Below are 14,211 nucleotides of genomic sequence, written 5' to 3'. Positions count from 1 at the left end.
TTTTACTCAAGATTTTTGTTAATTTGCCTGTCAAGGTTGACGGATTCTTTAAAAAAATTCTGTAACTCTCCGCAAACTTCCGGAAATTGACAGGAAAGCTGGTTCTGGCTAGAGCCGCAGGGACCGAGCGCAGAAGCGCGAGTCGAGCGCCAAAGGCGCGAGCAATGTAGGGGGGTCCGGGGGCATTCTCCCCCGGGAAATTTTGTATTTTGAACCTTCAATGACGCATTTTCCTGCACTTTGAAAGGCAAAATTAGGCGTAACGAAGAATTATTCATTAACGCTTAACGCTGAATTTAGGATGACAAATAACGTTTTACGTTGAATTAAAACGACCAATAACGCTTCACGAGGAATATACTGATAACGCTTAACGTTAAATTAGAGCGGGCCGGCAACGATTAACGGTAAATTAAAATAGCCCATAACGGTTAACGAAAAAGGGCATGCAGACCCTCATGTCGGGTGCCCCAGCAGTTGTCATGGTGTGGGATATCGGAAAGTGGTGGTTTCGGAAGGAGGATGGAAAAGTTGCGTTGGTGAATAACGGAGAAGATTTGGGAACCGTTGAGGATATCTTAGAAGGAAACACGTTTGGCTCTCTGAAGGTGAGTAGGATTATATTCATGAAATTTGCAACGTTACGTAATTTGTTAATGGTGGCCGGGGTATACGGTCAATCACAGCACTGGATAGCCTGGCTGCCAGCCCCATAGCACACTGGACACAAAGTATCTCAGTGACCAGGGTCACTGAGAGACTTTGTGTCCAGTGTGATTGGGTTTGGAACCCAGGCTAAGCACTGGAGTATAGTGGTAGAAAATCATGTAGAGATACATCAAGTTTCTGTCACTGTCAGTCCACCATTTCTTGGTAGCCAGCGACAAATGTTTCCAGGGTAGATGCATACAGACCGGCCCCTCGATTCTAGGACTGGCATGCCTCGGAAGAAATTCTACAACAGCCCCCCACCCTTCATATGACAGAGTTCGGGGTCCGTTCTGAGCAGGGTGTCAGACTGGTGTACGGAGTGACAGAAATTTTGCCATTGTATACATTTGTGTTTTTTTTTTAATGAGGGCCTGCAAGGGGCGGGGGGGTGGTGTCCCGACAACGCTCTACGCTGAATTCGGAAACCTCTCGATTACGCTTTACGATAAATTCCAAGTGGCTACAACGCATTACGTAGAATTAAAACGCGGTCAGTCTACGCTCTACGTAGAATAAAAACGGCCGATTACGCTCTATGGAAAAGGGCTTTTGGGCCCCATTTAATCGGGAAGTGGGTTAGCCTCTACCAGTCTTCGGGAGGCGGCTGGAAAGAGTAAAAATCGGCCAAATAGATAGATAACATGCCGGGGGAGTTTGTCTTCTGGGAGAGAACATCGGGTGCGGCAAAATGTTTTCTCCCAGCAGACAAACTCCCCCGGCATGTTATCTATCTATTTGGCCGATTTTTACTCTTTCCAGCCGCCTCCCGAAGCCTGGTAGAGGCTAGAAGTGGGTCACATCCTACCATAGCAGGGCAATCGTATGAGAATGACATGGCAAGGAAAACAAACAGATTGGGATCAGAAAGTGGTGGTGATTAACTTTGATGAGCTTAACAGTCTGCCATTGAAGGAACACGTCGTTAACTGGGGAGGGGGCATTTTTTTTTTCTCTCGCGAGGAAAGAATGTCACCCTGTGCGCTGTAGTTAGTGTGTGTAATACGAGCCCGTCACCTCGGAGGCTAGTGTAACCCAGCTTTCTTTCTTTATCCCGCGTGGATAATTGTCTGGATGTCTTTTTACGTAAAGTAAGTTACACCACGTAGCTGGTATATTGTTCGTAAAAGTCGTTTTAGTTTTATTTTGACGTAAATGTTTGTTTGTTTGTTTATTCAATCTGTGTATTCTTATTACGCATCAGTCGCAAAATAGTTCGAATTCGCCAGGCACTCGAGGATACAAGTAATACATAAGCGCGTACCCAAAACCTGCCGTTCTTCCTGGATCTATCGTCAAGCGTAACCGTTCATCCTAAATTAGCGTGGGCACCTCCGTATCCCCCCCCCACACACACACACACAACACAACGTGTCATGATGAGGCCCTACCCGCTTTTGTTCTCATTAGGCCATTTGTTTTGATTAAATGGATGACATCCTCTGGGAACCCAAAGACTGACGCGAGCGTAAGAATTTAAAAAACTTGGCAAAAAAAAAGTTTCCTTTATTATGAAATCTACATAGTCATAAAGGTGGAACAAATGCATCAACACACAGAGTATGGTATGGTGAATAATAATCAAATATTAATCAACATGGCCTTAATAATTAACATAGGATTTTTGACTGGTTCAGAATCTACCAAATAACTTGAAATCCAGACGCGAGAAAGAGGTTTTAGTTCACTGACTCAAATTGTTTTGCTGAGGGTTTTTTTTTGCCTGTGTTTCATGACATGTTGATATGATCTATCATATTTAGATCATACTGGAGTTGGGCCCGCCCACGAAGCTCGCAGTGAGAAACTTTGACCCCGAGGCGAACGACTTCTGCGGGCAGTTTAAGGAAGCCGGCCGCTCGGGGTCCAGGAGGGCGTTCCTGGAATGTTGGGAGACGGCTAAGGTTAACCCTGGGTCAGTTCCTGTGGAGAAGCCCACGGCCGGTACGTGAGAAAACAATGTGTTTTTATAGCCATTTTGCCCAGATCTTTATAGTGTGTATTTAGATCATTATCATTATTATCATTCTAATATGGCGACATTGATGATTGTCGTCGATTTTTTTTTATATTTCAGTTTCTTGCCATTATGCAGAGCTTTGTCTCAAAGCATGTAGGCGCTGACAGCAATCTTCTGTTCTACTATAATCTGTTATGAGAAAGACACAGAACAGTTAAACTTAAAGTGTGATTTCTCGTTTTTGCAGAAGGCTCCTCTGTGACCGAAGCGACAACGACCGCACCGGAAGAGGCAGATAGTGACGTGGTCAAGCGGCATTTTGTCGGTAAGTTTATACCGTCTTATTTCACTATCAAAGTGCAACATGTTAATCTCCAAGCAGATCTTGCAGTGGGGGTAAGACAGTGGGGGTAATTGACCAGCCTGTAGAACGTTTATAGAATGGACTGGAGCATACGTCAGTTAGATTGGTACTGTCTTACCCCCACCGGAAGATCTGTTTGGAGATTATAACATGTGACGATGGGTCTGTGTTATGTTTACAGACTTAGTTCAATTGAGTGGACTGATTAGGTTATGTTGTATTTTGTTTATAGGTAACTTCGAGATACCGGTAGACAGGATGGTCTCACCTCACTGGAGGCGGCTTTGCCGTCAACCCGAGCCAAGCCACGTGGAGGACTTAAGGGTGAAGTTCAAGGCGACACCTGACATGTCCTTCACGGTGCTGGCTGTCCACCTTCCCGGGATAACGCCGGAGGCCTTTCAGCCCAACGAGATCGCCACATACGAGTACGAAGTGCTGGGGGGCAACCACACACGCCTGGCTTTGCAGAAACTTCGTCAGGAGCAGCCCGACAACACCAGCTTCCAGACGCGCATGGCCAAGGTTTACTGTGGCCTACCAGACAGCCTGGCTAAGAGAGTTGGCATTGTGCACAACGATGCCAATTTCTACCTGCCGGCCGTTCTGAAGGACCGCCTGTACACCTTCCGTGCGGCGGTCTACGCAGAAGCCGGGTTTACGGACGAGGCCAGCCTTACCACAGTTGAGCCACCCCGCAACAAGGCCACTGAGGGAAGGTGGAAAGATGGCCTGTGCACTATGCTCGGGATTGTGGATGTGAGTGTTGTGTTTTCTTACATCTGTACGTTTGATGCAATGTCTACCTACATGTGCACGATGTGCGGTGATTACCTATGTAAACGTTATTTATCTAAATTACAATTTGGGACGCTGCCCCCGTCTGGCAATCTGGACTTAGCACTGATCTTAGTAACAGGATCAAGAAGATCCAACGGAGAGCAGTGCGCATCATTATGGGTGCGAAGTACACATCCTACACCGAAGGCTGCTCCTACTTGGGACTACCTACCCTTCAGTCACGACACCTTCACCTGACTAATAACTTTGCGAACTCTCTTAGACAGTCTGAACAGTTCCGGCATTTTCTGCCGCCTGTTAGAAGTACACTAGGTGGTCGCCAAACCAGATCAGCTTACAAACTGAACACTCCCCGCAGCAGAACTGATCGTTATCAGAATATTGCTCTACCGATACCCTTTATGGTCCGTCTGCTTGTAACACTGTCACATTTTTTGGACTAGAATATGTATTAACACTAGAATATGTCGTCTTAAAACACATAGTGTTAAGACATATTCTAGTGTTACCATTGATCTGCTTGGTGATCTACAATGATGTTAATTTCCACTGGGAAACGTTTGTTGACATTGTTTATTAATGGTCTATTATTATTTTAAATTGCTTAAATAGACGTTTTATACTGTTTATGTCCCGATGTCAATTCAGCCGCCATTTTTGGGACAATGTTAATGCAAATATAAACCATTGATATATATTTTTTTTTCTCAGACGCAGAACACATCTAAAAGAAAAATCCTGTCCAACCAGCACGGTGTGGAGGTGCGGCTGGCCATGTCCTCCTGCAGGGTGTGGGCAGCCGTGACCCAGTTCATTGCAAGGTGGGAGGAGGGGCGGATCCGCAAACAGCCTAGGTCAGCTGGGAGGCGGCACGAAATCAAGGGTCACCACCTGCGCTTCCTCAACAAGCGGGAAACGGACGACGAGAAGGTAGACGTGCTGGAGAAGCTCATGAGCGGCGAGCTCGAATATAAGTTCGACTTGAAGGTATTTGAGACTAATATAATTATGATATGAAATTCGCACATGTTGTCATCTAGATCTACCCCCACAGACGACTTAAATACCGAGGTTATACTAACTCCATCAATTATTTCTGTGACGTCGCCAAAATACTGTGCGTGTAACATGGACACATGTGATTTATCTTTCCCACAAAGCTTTTGACATCAAAAATAGATCAGACTTGTCATGTATTTGAATAATCAATTAGCTTAGATTGTTCAATATGTGTGAGGAGAAAAGAGGCTAAAAATCTCTCTGTTTTTAGCTTTTGATATAGCATTTCTCTCTGGTGTTTGTTAGAAGGTGCAGGACAAGGACGCCGGTGGCAGCGCCGAAGCAAGCACCACCAAGCAGAGGTCAAGCAGAGCAGAAAAGGTAAAACATACAGCTTTGCATTTATTTGTCTTATTAATAAATGGAGGAACGAATGTCATGAAGTGAATCTCAGGTGTGAATCAATTACTGCAATTCAATATTTATTTACATGCACTCAGACAGGCATTCAGCAGGCCAGTGAAGAAAATATCAATGTTTGCTTTCGAATTCCATCACCCTCCTGCGCAGACCTTCTAGCGGCCGGCGTTTATTGCCATGGGGGTAAATTTGCGTGCGACCTTTTCTCTTCCAGGGGGGTTGGGGTTTGCACGGAGCTCTTTTTAGGACTTGGCGGTTAGTATGTGCAGTATGGAAAATACAAGAAGATAAGCATAATCGGCCTTTAGGAGAAGATGCAAGGGAGGGTAAAATTTGTCTATATGAAGGAATACTGTCCTTCAAACTTCAAGGGGGATGTCACCACAGTGAATGACACCATATGCTAGGATGAAATTCTTCAATTACACACAATAAAACACAGCAAAGCAGACCTGGTGATGTCATCAGCTTCTTGGTAACGTTGATTGGTCGACTGCGTGGTGCATGATATACGAACAGTAAAACTAATTAGATATATCCATACAGGATACTCCCGGGAAAGACGACTCCATATGTGCACCAAAGACCGCTGGCGGGAGCGAGGCCACACAGCCGGATAAGCAGAAAGACGACACCATTGCACAGCTGAGGGCTGAAGTAAAAAGGCTGGAGAAGGAATTGCAGTGTCTGAAGGTACAGATCAATTAGCCTCCTTCGCAGACTTGTGGGGCGCGGAATAATTTTTTTTCGGTGAGCCACGCGTTATGCCGCCGAGAGACTTTTGCCGGGAGAGCAGTCTCTCCCCGGCAAAACTCGCGTCGCTCACCGAAAAAAAAAATAATGCCGCGCCCTGCAGGTCTGCGAAGGAAGCTAGCTACAGGTCAATCAAGTCAATATGCCGACACCTAGACAGATTAAAGAGCCAATAAACTTACCTTTTTATATGTTTATAGCCCACGGCGACACTGAATGACATAGATACTAGTTCTTTGATGATTCATTTTATGATTTATTGGTTAATATATATTTTTTCATCATGTACAGGAGACGCACAAGAAGACGGAGGGTGACCTGCTGAAAAAGCTGGAGGAGGAGAAGGCCAGCTGTAAGAACCTGCAGTATGAAAAGGCACAAATGGAGGAAGAGCAGAAAAGGCTGCTTTGGGATCTTGGAAATCTGAGAGAGGTAGGCCGCATTTTGCCAAATTTATATCTAAAACACCCGACTGGAAACGATCATGCCTCAATGCACCTTTATTAATATTCGTGTTGTGAGTGGGCCTTCTTCAGGGGGATCACCTGACCAACGCGACCGCCTTTCCCGGTCTCCTTGGCAGTTGCCTTGGTCAGGTTTGACCGCATCTATCAACATTCATATGAACGTGGGTTCTGTGCTACATTCAGTGTCTTACGATATGGTCGACCAGATGCCAGATAACGGGGAAAGAACACACCGTAGTTAGCCATGCGCCGGTCATTATCACCTAGTTTGCCGAATTGACCCCAAAGTGTGACGGTCATTATGTAGATGCTTCTCCGTCCCACACTATACGTGTGATGGGCGTGTAAGGTCAGTGACCTGGCACTGGCCTAGTCGATCAGTCATTCCAACAAGGGGGTTATGGATGTTTTGGTTTAGCTTATGTCTAGATCTAAAACAATCTTCGGAGGTGTAGATGTGTACGCTTTATTTCTTGTATTCGCTTTTTATGGTATGTACTCTGACCACATAAGGCAGTGAATGTAGCAGAGTACTCTTCTCACTTTCGTCTGAATGTTCATCTCATTCGGGCTAAAGACTAAAGTAACCACAAAGTTTGCTATAGCTATAGCTAGAATTTGACCAAGGAGAAAATCCTAGTATCCTGTCCCTACACTTATCATTTATCATCTTACCCTCGGATTGTAAATCAAGCAAAACGGGCCGCATGCGCGCGCATTCGTGTGATGGGCGTGAGGTCAGTGACGTTTGAACTCACACGCCTTCCTGTAATTCGTCAACTGTTTCATGAACAACAAAATGGTTTGTCTTTTTATTAGAAATCCAATGAAGGATCGCAGATCAGTGACGAGAACGAGCAAGCAACATCGAAAGGACTAGGGTAAGATTTTTTTACTTGTTACCACTTTTACTTCACGCAGTGTTACCACGGTAACGTAATGGGTGACTCGCATTGCCCAGTAGCCTTTTTTAGACGCACGGTATTGTGCTGTACATTTACAGTGATAAAACGTCGAGGTGTGCTAACAACCAAAGGCCAGCAAAGTAATGCAAGTGAAAATATTAAAAAGTACAGTGTTCTTGCTATAGCCCTTTTGTTACCTTATCGTGATTCGTCTTCCATGTTACTAGGCATCTCAATCTTGTAATCTAAATATCTATTATGCTATTTCAGACAAAAACGACATGTCAGCGGTGAGGGAGGTGACGCTGATCAGGTATGTCCATTTGAAAGATACAAGGAAAACTTCATGATAGAATTTCTGTAGCTAATTTAAAAGAGATAAAGTCAACATGTTTTAGTCCTTGGGAATATGTAGTCAGTGAGTTTCTAAATCAATATGCTTTTGACCCGTTCATTTCTGTCGAGAATACTAATCGATACAACATATTTATAACTCACATACAGAGCACATTAAACGTTATCTTTTTCTCTTATTTCCTTTCCCAGGCAGTACGTGCGAAGTCGCGAAGGACTGCTGTCAATAAGGTTGGTAAAACTCTTGTCTTTAATGATTCCACATCTATTGACGATGGGGTCAACACTTAATCTTCCTTTACAGATAGCCTGTCTAATTCTACCGGCGACTTCCGACCTTTGCTCTCTTGGCTAGATCATACCCACTTGACATGTTATGGGCTGACTTGTATTAAGTTTATCCACCCTACAGTTGTTAGATCCCCCATCTGTCTGTTCTGGTACACATGCGCGCTGGGCCCCTGTGGTTACTGTGGGTTATTTTGTAGTGTCTGAGGTTAGAATCATGCTATACACTGTACTGTGTTACTGTCTAACGGAGTGTGTCCGTTTATTGTGTTCCTGGTTCTCAATCAACAACAATCGATCACAATACAGCTGACCTTTGGCCTATTCACTCGTTCTCATCAAAATGGGCAAAATAGCGATTTTTAGGGTCGAAAAATCGACGGACAGATTTTTCAGGCACACCCACCTTATTTTTTAGGAAAACATGTCAATTTATGATTTCCAAAAAATGACAGCTTATTTATCATAGGAAGTTACCAAAAATGTATGGATTTTCATAAGATGTGTGAGAAAAATGCAGATTTTTTTGTGTAGGAAAAAACCTGGAACATCATAAAAGAACTGGGTATATGATAAAGCTTTTATTCATATCATCACTTCAAAAGCCATAGGAAAAATAACTTCGAAAGCAAAATATAAATGGTTTATTCAGAAATTCACAAAAGGTGCACTAAAACAACATTGCAGCCAAATAAAACTCATAGTAAAACCGGCTGAATTACGTAGTAATCTCTGAAAATCTCCAAGAAGGGCAGAATATATTGAAGTCTGTTGCCGAGACTGAGGTTTGTTTTTACTTAGATACATATTTTTTCTACATTAGTTCCAACGATTATGTTTATGGTGTACAAGAACAGGAATTTTGGCACCTTTTTATGTCCTTCAGGTTAGAGGTGTAACATACGTTACCGGTAACGGATGTTACAAAACGGATATTTTGCTTGTTTTCTCCAAAAAGATCTACAGTTTTTAGTTTAATCTTTTGGGTGCAAGAACGCATAAGTACGGGCATTTTAACACTGGGCAACATTCTTATACCAGGTGAAGTATCTAACATTGGAAGTAATAAACAATGGTAACGTATGTTACAGTCATTATTGTAAAGCATTTTGTTTGGCAAGGGTGGCTACAAATGGCAGCCGGCACTCTTTTTTTCTTTACTTAGAAACCCAGAAAACCTACAAATATTCTTCAAAACGTTAATTTCCTATCTTATATGTGACCCTATATAAACTTTACAACCGTCTTACTTGCGCGGTAACGTATGTTACAGAACTTGGCGACAGGTATGAACCACCTCGCACGACGTACAAGAATAGTGACAGGAGTGATCTGACTTGATCTGTCAGAGGCCCTGGCTAAGCCAACTTCACCAGCCAGCAAATTATTGCCGTTGTTCTATTGCTACGTTTTAGGCTGCTTTCTAAATTTGTCGTGTCTTCTCAGGCGACAGCCATTTTTTCGGGTGAGAAATCCAACGCGCGGCTATAATTTCTTCCAAATCATCAACCAAACCTAGTTCTGTGGTACATATTTCGTGAAACATATTGTGTGTACTGGGGAAGCAAACAAAGCAATGATGAGATCCGTGATTTGGCTCTTATCTAGTCGTAAAGAGTGGCGACAGCATTTGGCACATTTGAATGAGAACGACTCATTGTACATAATACCTGTTCATGTTTATTCCTGACAGTCGATAAGTTACACTAGGTGCATGCATAACATAAATGCCGCTTTACCTTTCTAACAACATTTTACACTTTATTTACAGGACCCCCTGTACAAGGTCGGCGACTTCGTCGTCATCGCCGGCGAAGCTAACGATGGCAAAGACAGGGTGCCATGGTTTGCCCGGGTCATAACCACCGACCCGGCCAAACAACGCCTGACCCTCCGGTGGTATGTCCCCAACAAGGAGGGCGTGTACGAGAGGGAAGTGCTTGACGGCAAGCCCCTCAAAGACGAGAGCATCAGGTATGCTGAAATCCTTACCTCTGTGCAGCTGACAGACAGGATGACACTGCCAGAGGAGGAAATGTCAAAGGCCTGGAAGGCATTATAACTTCCTCATAAAACCTATGGATGGCGCGAAATACGTTTTTTCCCTTATGCTCAAAATTCACATGTATTGTCAGTTGACATTGTCTTTATTTTGTTTGCATTTTTTATGCCCTTTTAGTACAAAGGAAGATAACCACACCAGTCCACAGAAATATTTTATTTGTGACAGGTCAAATTTACCCCAAATTGACCCAGCTCTTTTATACTCAATACACTTTTCTCTGCTGTGTGATGCGTATTTCTACTTCTAGTCAATGTAAAGTGTACTTATGTTCTAATTGGTGAACACCACCTGCCATACATGGGCTGTGTGGGGTCAACGTTAGTGCGAATTATGTTTTCTGTCGTTCCGCTCAAGTCCAATGGCATTGACATGTTTTTTTTTATATAGTCATAGAATAATTAGTTCAAGTCAAGATGGTAGGCATGTTTTGATTGCGCTTGGTGCAACAAAATACCGTTTGCCTTGTGCTGTTTTTTAATATTCTTTCATATGTTCTAAATGATTCAGGTTGTTCAAATCTGATATGCACATTTTCAAAATTTTTTTCAAGATCGCCTAACTACGTACTAAACGGAAAGTTGTTCGGAATCAAATGCGTTCTTTATTCTATAGAGAAATACGCTGACTTCCTTTTTCATGTACTGCACGTTAATTGTCCATGTATTGCACCTATTATATTGTAGTTTGCATTGAATAAACATGCTCAGGAAGCTTTAAAGATCGACAAGACTGTTTTACTGTTCGCCACATTAATCCCTTTTAGTCTTTTGTAGACCACACGTACTCTTAGAACCCTCTCTGGCCTGGTCGAGGTAAGTTCCCTCGTGTCGGACATCACACAAGAACACCGTTCGTGACGGCCTGGTCGAGGGAACTTCCCTCGTGTCGGACATCACACAAGAACACCGTTCGTGTCGGCCTGGTCGAGTGAACTTCCCTCGTGTCGGACATCACACAAGAACACCGTTCGTGACGGCCTGGTCGAGGGAACTTCCCTCGTGTGTGACTTGGCAAGGCACATCGCTAGTGACGGACTGTGTGCATGAGAATCGCTCTTGACGGCGGCCTGGCCGAGGGAATTTCCCTCTTGGTCGGCTAAGACAGAAAAGTTCCCTAGTCCCCGGTCAAAGGAGGGAATTTCCCTCCCATTGTGGCTGGCTAAACAGAAAATATATCTCGAACCTGGCCATACGAGGGAATTTCCCTCGATAACCCCTAAATTCAAGCCAATATGATGGTCTTTTTGAACTTCGTGATGTCTTTGAGTTTTGTTATTACAGTCTAAAAAGCTTTAGAATCAAGATTTTGTTGTCTTAAGATTTCAAAATCTAAGACGAAAAAAGGGGAATAAATTGGATTTTCCCCTTTAGATTTGGACTGTGTTATATATGTGTGTGTGTGTGTGTGTGTGTGTGTGTGCGTGTGTGTATGTGTGAATATATGCGTATGTTTGTGTGTGTGTGTGTGTGTGTGTGTGTGTGTGTGTGTGCATGTGTATGTGTGAATATATGCGTATGCCGGTGTGTGTACGCGCGCGTCTATGTGTATATATATACATATATGTTTGTGTGCGGTATGTATGTCTGAATATATGCGTATGTTTGTGTGTGTGTGTGTGTGTGTGTAGTGTTTGTGTGTGTGTATTGAGGGGGTTACTCTATCAGTAGGTTCTACTTCAAAAGAAATCTGCTTCACTCACCTGGGCGTCCCCGTGCCACGCAATGTTCTCCATTTTCCACCGTCTCCTCAACTGGTAATGGCGCTACTTTCCCGTTTCTTTTAGGGAAACATTTAAATAATAGTTTTCTTGCAAAACGAAGCATCGTTTTCACCCGTTACAACGGAGCTTGACTTCGAAAAAAGTAAAAGCTGTGGAGCTGTGTTTCAACGTTGTCGTTGAGCACTGTCTCTAAGCAGTAGTGTTTAGAAGAACAATGTTGTTTACAGACGTCACAAACATAATTATATACATTGTACTAGAACATGGGCGATTCGACTGTGCGGGGGGGGTGAATAGAACGAAAGATGGCTATAAAGCCTCGGTCACAACCCGCCGTGCGTGCTTTTTGTCCGTACGTTTTTTGGGAGGCTACGTCTTCTACGTTTTTTCTGAAAACGTGGGGAAGGAGTGGCATCGACGCACGTCACTCGCACGGTTGCGCAAGGTGTAAGAGTGTGGTCTGCACGCCACGTCTGGCCGTGAGCGGTTACATGCATCGTACGTTGCGCAAGTGGTAAGTGAGTTGTACGTGCTTACAACGTACGATCTCTGTGCGATTGCAACTTTACCGTAAGGACGTCGTACTCACACGTGCTTCCTCCGTACGGTACGTACGGGGCACGCGCGTCGCCCGTACTCGCACGCAGGGGTGGTGAATCCGCAGACCAAAAGTTTTACATTCACTTAAAGTTCTACGGCGTGTCTGCATGCTCCCAAATCCGTAGGATTCCGTACGGAGGCGGTACTCACCACGCACGAATGCCCTACGTTTGCCCACGTTTTTGCACGTAGACAGCACGCAGGGGCACGTACGGCGGGTTGTGACCGTCGCTTAAGCTACATCAGTTTCGTCTGCAGTATACAGATTATTCCCGAGAGCGGTGTATGCAACTGCAAGGACGTGACTGAAAACTACGGGTATACAGACAGAATGAACGATTCGGGAAGCCAACAAAAAAGTTTTTTCAATATTTTGAAAGCAATTTTGCCTCTTTCACTTTCATTTACCCAGCATTTTCAAAGATATCATTTTCAGTAGAAACACTTTCGATAAGTTGCAGTTCATGATTTCATAACTATTGTAGTTGCAGTTCATTACATCATTTAATATAAATCATAGAATTTACAAATCTTTACAGATTCTCGAATTATCCAGCTAAGATCATATGTGGTATCTGTTTTTCCGGCCATCCATTGTGCCTGGTGGAAACTTAATCTTCCTCCACAGGGAGAAACTTGTCAAGAGTTCCTTGTAATGGGGGTAATGTTAGTTCAACAAACAACTCTTCACCCTGATTGTGTTGTTGTTAGCTTAATAGTGTAGGTTTTTTGAAGATGATTATCGTAGTTATAGTGGTCAGAGAGTCTTTTTGTGATCGAAGCAATGGACTATTTACCTAGCCTGTACCATGACTTTCTACGGAAATACGGAATGTAGAATTCGTCAAAAAGGAGAGGACAATAGGCCTCCGATGCGCGGCGATCCAAACTTCAAAACGCCAAAAAATGTTTGTTTACATTCTGCATGGATACCTCCATGCATTCTGGTAGTTTGTGGTGGTACTACAAACTGAGTGTGCCTCGTCTGGTCTGTTCAAGATAGCGCCAATCATAAATGTCAGAAATGTGAGATAATTTCACAAATATGTTGAAAAGTGGAATTGCAATTAAATCACATAAATATTTTTATATGAAATATTTCATTTATTGGTGCAAAAATGTTAACATTGTTACATTATACCCGTTTAACCCTACCTAGACCGGGGGGGGGCTAAAAGTGCCCGCGGCAACTTTGATGTCACCTAGCGTCTGAACGGCTAGCCGTAGAACGACCAAACTTGGTGACTTTTCCTAAAATATTGTTGGCAACAATTCTCTATCATTGGAATAAGATAATAATATTTTGTGTTGCCATGGCAACGGGTTTCTGACAGGCATTTTTTGCTAAATTTAGTACTTTTTGTTTCAACAATAGAATTTTATGGGTTTTATGTCAAGTTACTCATGGTTTCTAATATTAATAACATCCCATATAATTTTATGTAAATTTTATCATTAAATATGCATAATTTATGCTAATTTGATGACGTCATTGGCCAAAATCCAAGATGGCGGACCATATCATTAGAACAGGTATATACGGGTTATTTTCATTAAAATTTCATCAATACTTTCATTTCTTTTTACAAAAAGGTTTGAATGAAGGTGTTTAGTATGTTTACAATGTATTTTAGGCTTTATCATGAAAAAAAACTATTTTTGAAAATTCAAGATTGATGATCCAAGATGGCGGATATCTTAAATATGCATGACGTCATTTTATGACGTCACCGGTGTTGCTATGGGCAACATAAGACTTAGTACACACTAATATTCTGTCATAAACACTTTTGGTAAAGTTATGTTG

The 14,211-nt window shown here is 43.1% G+C and overlaps 1 protein-coding gene across 1 annotated transcript; it reads left to right on the top strand.

The window, feature by feature from the left end:
- The first annotated feature begins 458 nt into the window (after positions 1–458).
- Positions 459–10,501, top strand: LOC109468291. The gene is made up of 12 exons (XM_019766546.1): positions 459–608; positions 2,472–2,652; positions 2,916–2,993; positions 3,265–3,791; positions 4,545–4,820; positions 5,139–5,213; positions 5,799–5,945; positions 6,297–6,437; positions 7,292–7,353; positions 7,648–7,690; positions 7,924–7,962; positions 9,791–10,501. Exons 1-12 carry the CDS (start codon positions 459–461, stop codon positions 10,079–10,081), a joined length of 2,010 nt encoding a protein of 669 aa, XP_019622105.1. The 3' UTR covers positions 10,082–10,501.
- Positions 10,502–14,211: the final 3,710 nt, after the last annotated feature.

This window comes from Branchiostoma belcheri, unplaced genomic scaffold (assembly GCF_001625305.1).
Source record: "Branchiostoma belcheri isolate BF01 breed outbred unplaced genomic scaffold, Haploidv18h27 scaffold199, whole genome shotgun sequence".
Lineage (NCBI taxonomy): Eukaryota > Metazoa > Chordata > Leptocardii > Amphioxiformes > Branchiostomatidae > Branchiostoma > Branchiostoma belcheri.
Note: the sequence above shows the minus strand (reverse complement) of the source record. Positions and strands in the feature narration are given on the sequence as shown.